Here is an 18317-nt window from a genome sequence, read left to right on the forward strand (position 1 = left end):
CCACCTTATTTATACTTTACAATAGCTATCCCTTTATTAACAATTTCTCAAAACAAATAAATATTATTGACTAAATAAATACTTGAATATACAGAGCTGTAAGCATTTTGTAACCAGTTGCTCACCTTTAAATTGATATAATATGGTGATTTTGACATTCAGGTCCCTGCTTGCATAAAAGTCTCTGTGGCAAGATCCAATTTCCGATTTCAAATTCACTTAAAGTTTTTTACTCGATATTTAATCACATTCACACTCCAACTCCAAAGAGAATAAACGTGTTTGCACATTCAGTCTACTGCCATAAATAATGGAGACACAAATAAAACTCTACTTTTACATTCATTTGAACCTCCATTTTCTGTAATGAGTTTTTCCATTCTTCCTTAAAAGCGTGGCTTTGTAAATCCGTCATTTCACATGGCAGTGAAAGATGGCACTAACCTCTTGTGAAATCTTACATCTCTCCTCCTCTTCGTGTGCAATGAATAATGTCCTCAGCAGTGCAATATCTTTATGAAAGCCTTTCTGAACTCCACATTGAAAGTGGTATATATGATGGGGTTGACGGCGCTGTTCACATATCCCAGCCAAGTGAAGGCATTGTACATTTCCAGTGGCACCACGCAGCTCGTGCAGTGAGTTTTCAAAATGTGAGTAATAAAAAAGGGCAGCCAGCAAATAATGAAAACACCTGCAACAGAGAAAATAAGCTGTGGTATTCTGAGGACAAGACCTCAATCTAGGACTTACGGCTAAGCAATACTTCTATAAAATGACAGCATTGTGATCTCACCTAGAACAATGGCCAGCATCTGAGTAGCCTTCTTCTCTTTATGCTGAGAAATCTTCCTCTTGCTCATGGTTTTGGTCACTGTAGTTCGCGTTTTGCCATTGGGCAGTGCCTGAGTTTCAACAGGTTTGGCTTCTTTAGGGCTCTGTATTTCCTTGGCGTGGCCATTTTCCTCATCTCCATTTGACTGACATTCATCGTGGGAGGGAGAGGCATGGATGGGGCTTGGGTTGGCCAATAGGTCAACGACCAGAGTGGATGCCTGTTTCTTTTTCTCTAGAGGGCTGGTGCCGGCCACAATATCCACCCTCACATCACAACCCTGGTGCAGGACCTCCTTTATCAGTTTCTGTTGAAGATAGGTTTATCATTAATTGTATAATGACACTTTGAATCTGTACAATATGTCATGTACTAGTAGACCAATGTAGGAAAAAAGTAAACAAGATAAATAACTGAAATTGATGTTACGTGTGAAAATAAAAGGACATTCAAGCTTATTTGCCCTAACCTGACAGTTGCTGGCAGTGGTAATTGGTGACCTTATGGCCTCTCATTAACTATTCACATTTAAATCAATGCTTATTTAACACAGGCAGGTTGTCAACATGGATGTATGACTCACAGTAATCCAAGTATAATCCATCTGATGTGATGTATGACTCACAGTAACCCAAATGTAACAAACATGCAGTTCATGAAAGAGAACAATTTACAGATGGAGTTTACCTCCCTAGTGAAGAAATAGTATACTTCAGCACAATTTATTCATGTACTTTAGTATATCTAAATGTATTTGTGGCACACAATACATTGGTATACTTAGTCTGTTAAATTGGAATAACTAATTTTGTATTAAATGCATTTTAGTTGTCCAAAAGCAGTGCTGAAGTGCAACTAAAGTTGTATTAAATATACTTGTTTGTGCTAAAGTGAAACTATTCCAAGTATACTATTAAGTACACTTTAAATATACTCTTGCATTTAAGTTTTGAAATGCAGAATTGACTCAGCATAAACTTCAAATGTATTTTGGTGACATTACAATTGCAATTCAATTACACTGTTAGAGCCAGATACTAACAGCTTGCGCCAGCACAAACCCTCTTTTGGCGTTAAAAAACTACTGTCGGGATTAACTAAAGACACAGTGCAAAATTAGGCTGAAAAGGTGCAGACTGAGTTGTTTTTGCGGCTGACCTTATTGCATATGGATTTATAGGAGTTTCCCTTTCAGACGCAAAATTTATGGGAGGAGAGTATTTAAATGAATAACACAACACGATTTACTAATGTTTGCACTGGTCAATTTACTGGTATTTGCACCATTATTTAACGCCCCCCAAAAAGCATGTCTTAACACATTTTCTGACATGGCTGCAATTGTTGCTGCTAGGAGGAGACACCGCAGAGAACAGACAGCGCGTGGTAGAAGGGAGAAAATATTTTCCACTTGTATTAATTTCTTTGGAATGCCAGAGGAAGACGTTAGATTACATGTAACGTTGCACCACCTGATGAGCATCAGCTCTGCTAATTTGCAGAGGTGTGGACTCGAGTCATGTGACTTGGACTCGAGTCAGACTCGAGTCATGAATTTGATGACTTCAGACTCGACTCGACAAAATGTACAAAGACTTGCAACTCGACTTGGACTTTAACATCAATGACTCGTGACTTCACTTGGACTTGCGCCTTTTGACTCGAGAAGACTTGCTACTTCCCATGAAAACTGGGGAAAAAACGTTCACACGCCGCTCTGTTTATCTGCATCTGTGAAAAAATGTGCACCACCTGTATGCATGCAGAGAGCGCGCGCGCTGCCTGCACGACATCCAATCACTGTAGTCCCGCGTTGTTTTGATTCGACAGCATCTAAGCAGGCACATTGCAAGACAACCAATGAAGCGCAACAAGCACAACGCATGCTACGAATTTGAACGAATGAAGAGGACACGGAGACCGACAGACTTGACAGAGCAGGTTAGTTATGATATAAAAAATCTCTGCTCTCAGATTCTGTCACTTTTATTACGAAATTCAGACAATAAATACCGTTTTGGCGCTTGTAAATGTGACACGACAGATCCCTAGCGGCACGTGAACCGATCATCTCTAGCTGATAGTAAATAACGTTAAACACGAATGAACACTGTTGAAAGATACAGTACAGCTTACCGAAATGTATTTTCCTCATACATAATATCGAGCCATCAATCAAAGGGGTCAATAAAACAGTTGGAGAACAATTATGTCACATAACATTTACCTCAGGAAAGCATTTAATGACCATAATATAGGCACGTTAGTTGGCTAGAAAAAAGAGCTATAGAGAGTATTTTGCTAAATATGTGTACTATTGCATGTTTATTATATTTTTACTTATATCATTAAATAAAGTTGTTATTATAATAAAAAAAATGCATTATATTTAATTTGTGTTATTTTTAACCTTAAATAATACTGCCAGCTGATAGGGCTCTCTGTATGTTTAGGCTACAGCATTAGGTGAGTTGTTTTTTTCTTGAGAAAAATGAATGCCTATCTTGTGTAGCCTACCTAATATTTATCCAAATGAGTCAATATTAAATCAAATCATAATAAGTGAATTGAACTGAAATAATAAAAAAGCGTAGCTTACCATAAATTGAACCATGTAAACATTGTAACATGTTGTCACTAAACCTAATAAAATTCAGTTTAGTTACTAAAATGTTTTGACAATACACTTATTGTGATGCAAAAATTACAATTATTAATAATTGCATCACAGTTGCACCTAGGAGTGTGACGGTTAGTATATAACCGTGAGACCGACGGTTATAGTTGAACACCATCATTAGATCTATATAACCGCCAAAACCGTGTTATTAAAATATTTTTTACAAAAAAATTTTTTATCATAGAGAATGTTTAAATACTAATTAAAAACAATTGTTAACAGTCTGTGTTATTAATGGTCTACGTCGTTTCCAACTGTATTTGATTCTTTGCCAAGTACCCCCTGACCGACCCAATTATTTTAGATAGAAATAAAAGCTATGATATAATGATATGCCATCATTATGCGATTTATTAAACAAATGAAAAACATTTGCAATTATAAACATTAGCAATGAACATTTGCAATCGGGAGACATGGTTTTTACCACTTAATGAAGTTTTGTTTTGTAAATCGTCAGACATGATTTTTACCACTTCATTAAGTTTTGCTTTGTAGAAATCCTTTCTTTAAAGCGAAGTTCGTTTTGTACAAATTGTATCTTAATTTTAATAAATGTTTCATCAACCAATAGGCTCTATGTACGATCGCTTCCGCGTTTTGTCTCAGCCCGCCCAGTTACATCCGGTGCTGCGTCAGAAGCCGTTTTTGCATTAGGTGGAGATAATGGCAAATTACACTCGCTGTTTACAAACACTTCCTGCGGTTAACGTGAATGATGTTAACAATATTGTGAGGCAGTTAACTGTCACACATATGAGTAAGATAGAGAAGTTCTTTAAATTATAAATTTCAAGCTACATCAACAACTTTGAGGGTGAGTATTCTCTCATATTGCAAAAAAATCCGACTAGCGAATCAGTTTCTAAAATCGTTGTCTCCGTTTCTGAGAAAATGAATTTTATTAAAGTGAATTGTCCTATAGAACGCGCTATGCGGAAGTAAAGACGCCGGCTGAGATCCTACCGGAAATACGTTAGCAGCGTTCGTGCATAGAGCCTATTGCATGTATTTAATAATTAAAACCTATTGATGCTAGGCCTGTCGCGATAGTCGATAAGTCGATTAATCGCACGATAAAAAAAATTAGCTCGATAATTTTTCCGGCCGCGATAATTCCATTTGCATGCTTTGCATACTGGATGACCACTCTCGGTTCTTTAGCGTATAGGAGGAGTGAACCCTCTTGTTGTCAGTTGCATGGTCTTTGTATGGGGAGGCGGCGGCGCGGCGCTTGTCAGTCACATGGTCTTTGTGTGGGAAAGCGCCGGCGGGACTGTTTGCGGCTACTGCCGGGAGAGAGTAAGACGCTAGTTGTGAGTTGCGACAGCGAGCCCGATCACATGAAAATGCATATCTATACCACGAATGTTATTTCTCGTGCCATTTATACGCCAAAAATAGTTTTTGCGTGCATATGATACGCTCTTTATGGCGTGTAATACGCACGCACTCCTCACCCCTAATCCTAACCAAGTATTTTCAGTGCGTAGCATACACACGCAATAAAGTGCGTCTCCGTCTTCCCGACAGTACACAATCACTTGACAAAGTAACAGGAGGACAAAGTAACAGTGCAAAATTGTGCGATATGGCTTGTTGAGGCTTTTTTTTATTTGTTTACAAAGGTCCTAACTGTCAGTTTTGCCTGTTATGGAATGTATCACCATTTAATAATGTCTAAAGCCTAATGTTTAATATTTTTTGAAGTGCAATTTTGTTTCATTTTATATATTAACAGACATTTATTTTGTTAACAGACACTAAGAGTCCATTGCTTTCATTGTTTTTGGTTGTTTTGTTCATTTTTTTGGATATTTAAAATGTTTTCCGTTTTCAATGTTTAATATTCTTTAGAAATAAAAGTTTATAGATCGTTGAAAAGGTGTACCTGCATTATTATGCCATTATAATTATATTAAATGAAAATGGTCTCAGAACGACAATATTATCGTTTATCGCGATAATTTCTTGGACAATTTATCGTCCAGCAAAATTTGTTATCGTGACAGGCCTAATTGATACTTTGCAGTCACGTGACTACCACGGATACCTGGCGGCCAACAAATGGGTATTTTCAACGTTGAGTCCTGTCTTTCTAGTAGCTATCAAGTCTGTTAGCGAGCTAGCTGCATAACTACGGACTAGGATTAACTCCAAGGTAACTAAATTGTGTAAAGCAGACAAGTTTTTTTAAGATAATCGAGCAGTAATAATTCCTCCGTAAATAATCTAGCTCTACTGTTGGGTCATCTCTGGTTCTCATTGAAAATCATAGGTTGTTTTGAGGTTTGCGATATCTATCACACACTTCTGTTATTGTTAGCAAAAGACGACAGCTGTTACTGTGCGTTCACACCGCCACCGGCGAGAGCGTCAAAGTGCCTGGAAATCATTCATTTTCAATTAATTTTGCCGCTCTCGCTGGCGGCGGTGTGAACGTACAGTTAGCCTAGCTTAGACTCATAACACAAACACCTGACTCGCCGAACCAGCTGGTGAATACTGGTGGTGTTGATTGACAAAACTACAGTAACTTAAAGACACGATTAATTACATGATCATACACCCATTGTATTCAATCAAATGTTGAAATTACCTTTGATGGTAATATGCACAGACGTGTGTATACTGTGAAGGTTGCTTATCTCATCTGCGGTTAGTGCATCTAATTGCACAACAACTATCTGGCATGTCGTTTACACCTCAAAACACCAACTTTTGTATAGCAAAACTGGCGACCCTTGATTAGTTTACTGGGTTTCATTGCTGGAGAACGACGTTCTTGCCCGCCAGCCAGTACTTGTGACGTCACGTGCAAAGTATCAATAGGAGACAATAAATAACCGTGACATTGAGGCTCCGATGCGCCGCGTTCACTTGCATTGCATTGTGAAGCTGAACTAGAGCGCATCTCATCGTAAATGAATGAAACTCAGCGTAGGCCTCATACATTAGCATTAAATATATTTGCTGCATCCTTTCTAGAACAGACAAGGGCATTCTTGCGGCTTTGAAATCTGGTCAAAAAAAGTTGGTGCGGATGATGAGTTTTGTGATGCGGTTGCGGATGAAATAATACACCATTCGCGTATCTCTATTGATAACAACATTGAACACTACACAAATATTACTTTTATTCAAAGCCCCCCCCCCCCCCTCCGACAGTTATGTTACGAACGAACCGTCACATTTGACTCACGTCATAACCGTCATCACCAAATCTGAAACCGGCACACCCCTAGTTGCACCCATCTCCCGCCCCCCCTTCCTTCCTGTTCAGCAGAAGAAATAAATTCATGTGAATTTTTTAGTGAAAATTAAATTTTCTGTTTTTTTACTGTATTTGATTAATGTCATTGTATAAAAAGAGGTTTAAATAAATACAAATCTTACAGACATACATGATTTGTATGCATTTTATTTCTGTGGTAAGACGACTTGAAATGACTCGAAACTAAAATGGTAGGACTTTGGACTCGACTTGAGACTTGTTGGCTTTGACTTTTGACTCGACTCGGGACTTGCCTCATCTTTGACTCGACTTGACTTGGGACTCGAGGGCAAAGACTTGAGACTTACTTGTGACTTGCATAACAATGACTTTGTCCCACCTCTGCTAATTTGCGACCCAATGCAGATTTGCGCTGATTTTGGTAGATTGCGTTGGTCATTATGTAAATTATTTGACTGCGTCTGTGTTCTTTAATTTGCACGTCAGCAGTAGATCACACGCAAAACTTACCAAACTAACTAAACTAAACTAAACTTTTAGTGATTTTAAAACACATTGCAATGACATTTCAAGTAAACTTGAAGTGTGCTAATGGCATCATTATCATGTGCTTCACATAGGCTACAATAAAATAATATTTATAAATAATGGCACAGCTTAATAATTTACCTTTTACTGACATTATACTGGGGGTGCCCAGTATATCAGTAACTCGCTTATCTGGAGAACATCAGTGAGACATTGAGAGCAGTATGTACATTGAATGTAGGAACCACTACAGACTGGATTTGAACCTGGGTCTCTGGGTCTCTTTTCTCCCCTGTGGCTTAGTGGCAGAATCTTAGGCTTTTGCGCCAGAGACCCGTGTTCGATCCCGGCTCTCGCGGCAGATAAACATTTATGCTTTTCGCTTCTCCAAGCTCGCGGCCAGCTTTTCTTACTTAAAGAAAGCGAACCCGCTCTCCCCCTTGTTGGGCCGCGCACATTGCGCCGTTCACAAGGGATGACAGAGCGGACGGTCACGAGCAACGTTCAGCGCGCGCGCCTCACTCACCGGCGAAAAGAGGAGAGAGAGTGTTTTAGTCCCGCTGTGGCCGGACAAACCGCCAATTCTCACACATTTCTCAGTCCCCTCTCAAGTTCAGGCGGCTGGAAATATTACCATTGCAGTAAACAAGCCTGTTTTAATACACGCACGACTGCAAACAAACATGAGGTCATCCTCTTATATGCTCGCGCTAACCGAAAGCTAATGTGTGTTCCAGTGGCAGAATCATAAGCTTTCGCACCAGAGACCCAGGTTCGATCCCAGCTCTCGGGGCAGATAAAAATTTATGCTGCTCGCTTCTCCGAGCTCGCGGCCAGCTTTTCTTACATACAGAAAGCGAACCCGCCTCTCGCACCACTCCTTCTCCTGGTGCTCGATTATTTATGAGCGTCTATACACGAGGGAAGAAAAGACGGTTAAGTCCCGCTGCGGCTGGACCACCGTCAAAGCTTCACGCTCTGTCAGTCCCCGTTGCCAGGGCTACTGCAGATGTTTACCTCGCAGCCAACGAGCCGGTATATCTACCTGCTCGCCTGCGCGCAACCACCGTTCTCACGGCGACCCAGAGAAATCTCAAATGAGCATAATGTCTGGTTGCACGGCTCACGGCGTATGTGTTTCAAATGCAGTGAATGTGCCCACGTTTCCGTGTTCACCCCTGCACACAAGCACTATAAATCCCGTGTCTCTAACAGAGCCCACTCTCATGAAGCAGGCAGAAGCCGCTCGAGTGTTAAAAGAAGGTCACGTGTCCACCTCACCGTGCCCACACCTACTCACTGCCCGCTCTGTCACACGGCCTCTCACGACCGGTCATGTTTTAAGTGTAAATCCTGTGCCCGCCCTCGAGCGCTCACACATACTAACGAACATTTCGCCCCCGACGCCGCCCTCGCGCGTCGCGCCTCACACTATATGTTCCCCGTCCAAGCCACCGGGACACTGTGTGTAGAACGGCCAGCTATTGCTGCGTGCGATCCGCCGTATCTAAGCACCAAGAGCGCGCGCGCTGCGCCCGCCCCTCCGTTTCGAGCTCTCGAGCCCGTGATGCGCGGCGATCAGCGCCCGGAGGCCATTCTGCCCCTGGCTGCACACGCAAAAGCGTGGGAAGCTATTCCAGGCACATCAGAATGGGTGCTAAGCACAGTAAAACAGGGCTATACTCTGCAGTTCGCTCGCCGCCCCCCGCGCTTTCAGGCGCATACCGAGACGAGAGTAAATGGAGAAGTAGCACATCTACTTCCGGCAGAAATAGCAACACTTCTGTGCAAAGGGGCTATAGAACTGGTTCCCCCTTCTATGAGCGAGTCGGGCTTTTACAGCCGTTATTTCCTCACTCCCAAGAAGGACGGAGCTCTCAGACCGATTTTGGATCTGAGATATTTGAACAAAGCTCTTATGAGAAGACCGTTCAAAATGCTCACAACCAGGCAGATCCTCACGCAAATTCGCCCGAGGGACTGGTTTATCTCTCTCGATCTAAAACACGCGTACTTTCAGATCCAGATAATACCCCGTCACAGGCCATTCTTGAGATTCGTCTTCGACGGTCAGGTATATCAATACACCGCCCTGCCATTCGGCCTGTCTTTAGCACCCCGTACATTCACGAAGTGCATGGACACGGCTCTCTCTCCCCTGAGAGGTCGGGGAATGCAAATTTTTAACTATTTGGACAATTGGCTGATTCTAGCACAGTCAGAGGCCGAGCTCATCACCCACAGAACAGTGCTTCTCAGCCACCTGGAAAGACTGGAGCTCACGGTCAACTGGACCAAGAGCTCGTTAGTGCCCAGTCAATCAACCTCTTTTCTGGGTTGGATCTGGACACTGTGGCAATGACGGCCCGCCTGTCGACACGGCGCGCGCGCTGCATTCGACGCCTGGCCGCGTCCTTCCAGCCGGGCAGCACCGCACCTCTCAAAACATTTCAGAGGATGCTGGGTTGTATGGCTTCAGCTGCAGCAGTGCTTCAGCTGGGTCTATTGCGTATGCGCCCGCTACAACGCTGGTTGAACGCCCGAGTGCCTCACAGAGCCTGGGCTTCCGGCGGCAATCGAATCAGAGTGACTCAGAGCTGCGTTTCAGCACTGAAGCCCTGGTTAGCGGCCGACTGGTACCAGCGGGGAGTGACAATGGGAGCCATCTCATTCCACCTCAGGTTGGGGCGCTCTTTTCGAGGGCAAACCGGTCTTTGGCCTGTGGTCAGACCAGGAGAAATGCCTCCACATAAACTGTTTGGAGATGATAGCGGTCGAGAACGCGCTCAAGCGCTTTCTCCCTTTCATATGGGATCACCATGTGCTAGTCCGCTCGGTCAACATGCCCGTGGTGTCCTATGTGAACCGACAGGGCGGTGTCAGGTCCAGGAACCTGTGCAAACTGACAGAACGCCTTCTCGTGTGGGCTCACCGCTCGTTGCACTCGCTGAGAGCCACACACGTGCCGGGCCACCTGAATGTCGGCCCAGACAGACTGTCCAGAGACTTCATTCCCCCGGGAGAATGGTCCCTGCACCCTCAGACAGTCCAGTTCCTCTGGCGCCTATTCGGCAGAGCGGAGGTCGACCTCTTTGCGTCGAAAGACAACGCTCACTGCCCGATATTTTTCTCGAAAAGCGAGGACGCGCTGTCCCAAACCTGGCCCAGCCTCCCACTGTACGCTTTCCCTCTGATCTCCCTGTTACCACAGGTCATAACGAGGATCAGGGAAACGCACCACCCAGTGCTTCTTATAGCCCCGCGTTGGGAGAACCAAATATGGTACCCAGAGCTGGTGAGGCTGTCGCACTCACCCCCATGGCCGATCCCAGGTGAGAAAAGATCTCCTCTCTCAAGCCGGTGGATCGATCTGGCATCCCCATCCGGAGCGATGGTCTCTGCATGCTTGGGTAATCAACGGATACCCGTTGACCTGCCAGAAGGGGCCGTGAACACGATCACGCAGTCTAGAGCCCCCTCCACGAGACGGCTCTATGCGTCTAAATGGTCTGTGTTTTCTAAATGGTGCGCTACTAAGAGCCTGGATCCACGTACATATGGGGTTCCGCGAATGCTCTACTTCCTACAGGAGCTGTTGGATAAGGGCAGGTCCCCTTCCACGCTCAAAGTATATGTGGCGGCTATTGCAGCGTTCGCTGAGTCGACGCGCGGCCGAGCAATAGGAAGAAACGAGCTTATTATCTGTTTCCTCAGAGGAGCCAGACGGATGAATCCCCCGCGGCCCCCCTCGGTTCCTATTTGGGATCTGTCCTTGGTCCTGGAGGCCCTGAAGGCTTTTCCCTTTGAACCGCTTGAATCTGTGGATCCAAAATACCTTTCGCTCAAAACCGTTTTTCTGATAGCCCTGTCTTCAGTAAAACGCGAGGGGGATCTGCATGCGCTATCTGTTAGCCCTGCATGTCTTGAGTTCGGACCAAATGACTCAAAAGTCATTCTCAGACCGAGACACGGTTACATCCCCAAAGCGATTGGAACCCCCTTTAGGGCACAAACACTGCATGAAAAGTGGGATTTTTGTCCCCGTAAACGGCCGGAAATCTCCATAATTTTCGGCAGTTAACGACAATTTACAGCCTGTGAACGTCGCGTTCGTCTGTGCCACATATTGACGGAAACGAACCATGACGTATGTGGAGAGCTCGCGGAGGTGCTAATGGCTCTAATTTGCATATGAATAGCAGCGCCCGCGCCTTGCCAGAGAATGGCTTGAATTTCCTCACTCAGTATTGGTTGAAACCAGTACATTTAAACAAGAAAATCACTCATGATTGGTTGGCAGATCTGTTACTATTGGTGACCCTGGGTCATTATAAATTTAAACCCCACCCCAAAATTATAATAATTATATATAAATATAAAATTATATATATATATATATGACGTTATGTTGTATATTCATGTCATTGTTATCCTATGGACTACACTATTACCATCATCAAGGACATGAATTTATTGAGGAAAGGAAAATTTGCCAGGGACTGTTTATTCAAAGAAAGAGCTTTATTAGCACAAACACACAACTAATATCATATATCATATATGTACAAAGCATAGGAGATTTGCCCACACAACAAATGGGAAGCTCATGAGAAGCACAAAATCCTACAGCACCGTGAAGTGTCTGATTTCTGCTTCAGAGCTGCAGGTAACTAGCGGCATTCTGTCTGAATTCGGTCCATTTTGCAGACGTCTGTGGTGCGTTGCCCTGTACTTTGGAGTCGCCTCTAATCTCGACTGCAGCGTGGCACAGAGCTCGGTGAGCTCCTGGCTGCGAAAGGACGGAGGTCGCACAATCCATCCAGACACCCCGCCGACGATGCCATCTTCCTCATCAGACATCAGGTCTATGGTAGCGCACTTCCAAAGGCCCACCTCATCCTCAGCTAGCACACTGTCTCGCTTCTAGCAGCTGTAAAAAACAAAGACAATCAGTACTGCACAATGCACTGCGTATGGACACAACACATCTATTAATGCGCCTGAAAAATAGTCACATTGACCAAAAACGAATCTAATCTAATAAATCTTACCGTCTTTCTTCTCGCTCGACTCCGAGCTGAATTCTCCACAGCTTCCGCCTGCAATGCAAGATCTGGTTGTTTGTACCTGAAGCTCCTGCGCACTGTCGCGTAATATGTCTTAAAGGCAGCTGGAAAACAATTAAATGAGAGTGATATTAATAAGAACAAAATAAGTGACAGTAAAATTAAACAATAAAGGAGAAAAAATGCAACCGGGTGAAATTGAAGAAATACACACCGGAAGCAAACTATGCTTTTTGAAATTGGGGTTTTATTCTGACTGCTGTTTAAAATAAGTGACAGCGGTCAATGGAAGCACAATTAAACAGATAAAAGTCTGATTAAGAAAAAAAGTTTGCCTTGTTCGAAGAGATTTCACAAGAAAAAATTAGATTTCACTAGTAAAAAAAAAAGAAAAAAAAAAGAAAAAGAAATTGTAGAAACAGTTTACAGTAAATTTGAAGATGCCAATCAAATGTCACAAAAACTTTAACCAGTGGATCAATGCCCAAATCCACAGAATACTTAATTCAAACTGAAATACAGTGTAATACACTGCAACAGGTCAGATTTAAATTGATTTCTCCAAACCAAAATATGTTACAATTAAATACGATAACACAAACTGGAATACGGCAGTGGCTGAGGTAGGCCTAAGTTACAAGAGAAATAAAAGCACTTTAACAAAGCCACAACCCACGTTTAATCATGCAGAACCAGAAATATGCATTAAGCCATAGTTATATTGTATAATCACAGAATATAGATTCAACTCATTAACAGATTTATCAAATAAACATGCCATCAGTAATTTCCCCCATAAACCATGGAACGTACATACCCAATCCTTTACCGTCCGATTACCACGAGGAACATGCCATCAGTAATTTCCCCCATAAACCATGGAATGTACATACCCAATCCTTTACCGTCCGATCACCACGAGGTTCACTCGTCACACATGCGCTCCAAATAAATCTATAAACAAAAATGTACACATCAAATGTTCTTTTAACTTCGCTTCACAACTTATTTGTGCATATTAAAGATATTGGAGTAATATTTACCAAGAAAGAAGATCGTATAACATAGAATCCGATCAATGCACGCACCACATGGAGCTCTCCTGAGCAGTGAAAAATGGCTTCTCTGGTCGCGCGCACGCGTCCAGCACAAGTGAATAGTATCGCGAGAAGAGAGGGATTTCTTAAAGGGGCCACATTTTTAATGCAAAATAGAAACGAGGTATATTTACACTACTACTAGGCCAGAATAGTAAAAACATTACTTACAATGTCGTCATTATCAGCATCATGTCAATTGATCTAAGTAAAAATATATGCACAGAATTGAGAAAAGTATTTGTAGAGATAAATTGTAGCCTATCACAGGGCAAACGTGAATGTTCACGGTACATTTTATGCAAACAACTCTAATCGTAGTTGTAACTCTATATGTACAGTAGGCATAATTCTTGTCATTGCGTATGTGTATGCAGCATGAGTCAAATACAATCTTCTGTTCGTGAACAGTTGTATTATGCACAGTGGTTGAGCTCTAGGAGATTGTGATGCTGTTTTCATGAAATGCACATTTTACCTTTGTGGCAAAGCCTGATTGAAATTAATTGTTGAAATAAATGGTTTTGTGTCTTTTTTACATAACATTGGCTATTGCTAATGACACATAGTAACTAATCTAGCTACTTTCATTAAATATATCAATTTAAGCTAAAATTTAAGAGCCTATAATTAGGCTATACTGAGCCTGATCTATTTATACCAGAGATTTTCTTAGAATGAAGTAAATACCTTTTAGAAAAATGTTACCTGGGGTAAAACTCCCCCTGCCCTGATTTGCATTTGTATAGCTCACAGCATTTTCATTTACATGTTAAAGCCTCCCCTAGAATAAGGGGGAGGGGGGTCATGGGGGGACAACTGCCAAGCAAGTTCCACGTCAATTTCCGACAATTCCATCAGTTTTCGGTGTTGCCTGCAAATTGCCGTGTGCAGTCGTAAACCTGAACTTCCACAACAATCTACAGTGCCGCTTACTGACGAAAATCCCACTTTTCATGCAGTGAAATCATCTCCCTTTCGGCTCTGCCAGCATCCGATAATGGGGACAGTGATTACCTCCTATGCCCTGTTAGGGCGCTGAGAGTTTACATCACGCGCTCTGCCGCTTTCAGGCGTTCCGAGCAGCTCTTCGTTTCTTTCGGCAGACGCACTACAGGTCTTGCCGCCTCGAAACAGAGCCTGTCCAGGTGGATAGTGGACGCGATTGCAGCAGCTTACGCCTCCAAACACCTGCAGTGCCCTTTGGGTATTAGAGCCCACTCCACTAGAGGCATGGCCTCTTCGTGGGCCTGGTCCAGCGGAATTTCTATTCACGATATTTGTATGGCGGCGGGCTGGGCCTCCCCATCGACATTCGTGAGGTTTTATAACCTGGAAGTTCCTGCCTTGCAGGCTAAACTGTTATCAGTATAAGTGGCATGTACGCTCTGCCCAATCGCTCATGCGCAGACTACGTTCATATACTGGTGATATTTCTGGTATGGCACCAAGGGAAGAAGTATTTTGCACTCAGACCGGCTGTGCCGCTCTGTTCCTTATTCCCCGTTTCGCGCTTGGGTACCGGTGCTGGCCCGCGCTGCTGGCCGCCCGTCTTACACTCTGTCGCGCCGGGGTTTATTCTCCCCACAAATAGACTGGTAAATCCGCTCTATTTCTTTCTCTAATATGTGCTTATGTACTGTGTGGGCCCGCGCTGCCGGCCGCACGGTTTACACAGATATGTATAGACCGGCTGTGCCGCTCTATCTATCTACGAAGTGAAGTGCTTTGTACATGTGTTGGCCCGTTTCTCCGACATGCCAACTGTTTTCAGCGTTATGTTTTCCCCGGTCTCCCTGGGATTCATGTGCTGGATGCTCGGCGCGCACGGCGTTGACAAGGGGTTCCCGTAGCGTAAGCTATACTTACGCAATACGAGAGAACCTCTCGTAAGAGAACGTACTCGGTTACCTAATGTAACCTCGGTTCTCCCTAGAAGAGGGAACGAGTATTGCGTAACCTGCCGTGACACGCCACGAGCTTTTGCGCTTCAGACTATGAAAACCAGATTTTTCAGCCTACGAGCCCTCCTTATATACACACTGGCCACACCCATCTTGACGGTTAGAAGGGTGTGGAGGGCGCAAAGCCTCATTGGGTGTGACATCACGCAGGGCTCACTGGTAGGCTTAAGCAGTTGCCGCCGGGCAGCCAATGAGCACGCTTATACAGCTTGCCATGGTCTGCCGGCTGCCGCACTGCGTAATTTTTGGCTTCAAATCTCGAAGAAAGAAGACTTTCCCGTAGCGTAAGCTATACTTACGCAATACTCGTTCCCTCTTCTAGAGAGAACCGAGGTTACATTAGGTAACCGAGTACGTTCTTTCTATACTGTTACAAGTACTACTATAAGCAAACAGATTTTTCCATCAATGACAGCACAAATTATATGGATTTAAAGACTGCAAATCGCAGAGAAAAACCTTAAAATAGGCGCAGTAAGCTAGGGCTGCCCTCGACCAAAAATCGTTCTAGTCAACCATTAGTCGTTCATTTAAGTGATTAGTCGACTAATCGCACATGTATATTATTGAGCCAAATCATAATAATGAGCTTTAATTGCCTATACATAGGCTAATCAGAAGCACACGCATAAAGCTTGCCACAGCGCATCGGCAAATGTAATGATTATGAATGTGTCGTGAAAAAACAGCAAGGAGACTGCCTGAACATTTTAATAATTTATAGATAAACTAGTGTTTTCTGTGTTTTCGGCTGCAGTGATGAAGTTGATGATACTGACTCATCATCTCTGCTGTAGTGCATGCACCTATTTGCACGTTTCATAACATAATCTGAGAATATTTGTTCTCCATTTGAATCAGTTCATTTAAAAATTTCAAGCTTTCAATAGATGAATTTCTCATGTATGTGAGGAAAGTTCACACTGTGTTTGTTTTATTTTTTGACGTGCTCAAGTTCACAGAGACCGAAGCGGTAGAAAGCGCTTCCTGATTGTTTTCTTTATTTTACAAACACACAACTTTTAGTTATTTGTGAGTGCACACAACTAAAATTTGTCAGTTTTGAATGACGTATTATGCTACTTTTGATTTAAGACCAAAAATGACGGAGTATTTTAAGTTAAATGCAAGTGATTGCACCTGTGCCTACATGTCATGCTATGCAGTAAGCGTGCTATCCACACTCCACACAAACACTTGAATATACGCCTAATAATAGCGCACATTTATATAGGTTAACATTAAAGCCAGAAGCCATGTAAGTTGCTACTACTTACATGTTTCAGATGATAAGCCTTATTTGAGGTAGATGTTTTCCTGCACGTACCATAATTACCAGAAGGATCCGCCATTAGCGATCTGTCCCTCACAGACTGCGTGACTTCGGCACAAGTTTTTTTTACCTGACATGATCTGTCAATAACGCTGCAGGAAGCAATTGCATAAACCGGCATAACATTAGTTTTATTCTTTTGCATGCACTAAAACACGGACAGTTCTCTTAATTGGTGGAATACGTGAACGTGAAGAACTGCTTGTGTTTCAGTGCATGCAAATGGAATAAAACCGTCCGTAACATTTCTCTGCCGATTGTCTAGGCGTGCTTCAAATCTCAATGTACTGCACAACTGCTCCTGATGTAAAACGCAATGAAATGATTTGGCGGTTTGACGGTCTTGCATTACGCAATATACATTTATTAATGTACAATTTAAGAAATACTTCCGAAAACTCGTTTCTGAAAAAATTAGGAAGAAATAAAGTGCATTGTAATGTAATGAAATACAGAGGAGACTAACAAAAGCAAAATAATTTGCACCTTTTGTAAGACTGAAACTAATAAATCATTAGCAAGTGTAAAATAAGTACATTGTTTATATTGTGGTGTGTGTTTCACTCATTTACTAATTTGTATGCATGTGTTTGCTGTCTGTCACAATATTTCCAATTTTTAAAAATCGCATGTAACAGTTTGGCAACAGTTCTTCTAACCCTAATTGATGGGGTGAGCTTTTCATTTCTTAAACAATCATGTAGAAAGACACATCATGTCCATATTCCAGGATGACAATGTCAAGATTCATCAGGCTCAAATTATGAAAGAATGGTTGGGAGGGAGCATGAATAATAATTTTCACACATGAATTGGCACCTCCAGTCCAGACCTTAAATTCATTGAAAGTCTTTGGGATGTGCTGGGAAAGACTTTACAGAGTGCTTGACTCTTGCATTGTCAATGCAATATCATGACCAAAAATGTATGCACCTCTTGATGAAATAACATCACAACATTTATTTACATCAAGAGGTGCATCAATTTTCCAATAATACCACTTACAGTTGACCGTGGAATACCTACCATGGATGAAATTTCATGAACTGACAAAGGTGGCATCCTATCACAGTACCACTCTTAAATCACAGAGCTTTTCAGAACGACCCATTTTTTCACACATTTGTAAATGCAAGCTGCTGGCTAGGTGCTTGATCCCAGCAAGCAATTTTGCATTTAAAAGACGTCTAATAACCATCTAATAGCCATCCAAAAACAGCCCTGACGTCTAGACTAAAACAAGGCAAAATTTGGGCTGTCAGTGAAAATTTAATAGACGTCTAAACATAGCTCAAGAATAAACGCACAGGCTATGCATAGAACATGTCAAAGAAATGAAACCAAACACCTTTGTAATCATTGTTGACTTTGCTTACATGATGGAATAGCATACATCTCATAAGTTATTTGGGCAAAAATTACTTGTAACCAAATTCAAGATTATATAGCTGGACTATATCGGGTCTATAGTTACGCTTGAATTCAATAATTAAGAGGTGTGTCCAGACACAAATATTATAAGAGTATGTTTTATAATAAAATACCTTTTCAGTCTTTCTACTTAAAAATTTCATGTGTA

The 18317-nt window shown here is 42.5% G+C and overlaps 1 protein-coding gene across 1 annotated transcript in view; it reads right to left on the reverse strand.

The window, feature by feature from the left end:
* Nucleotides 1-497: 497 nt before the first annotated feature.
* drd2b (dopamine receptor D2b) overlaps nt 498-18317 on the reverse strand; it is a gene marked incomplete at both ends in the record, with an annotated part of 88573 nt that continues 70753 nt past the window's right edge. The window contains 2 exons of the mRNA XM_081365404.1: nt 498-694; nt 797-1142. Of these exons, the coding sequence (XP_081221530.1) occupies nt 498-694; nt 797-1142 (543 nt within the window). The remainder of the gene's footprint in view (nt 695-796; nt 1143-18317) is intronic.

This window comes from Scardinius erythrophthalmus (assembly GCF_964197995.2).
Source record: "Scardinius erythrophthalmus genome assembly, chromosome: 5".
Classification (NCBI taxonomy): domain Eukaryota; kingdom Metazoa; phylum Chordata; class Actinopteri; order Cypriniformes; family Leuciscidae; genus Scardinius; species Scardinius erythrophthalmus.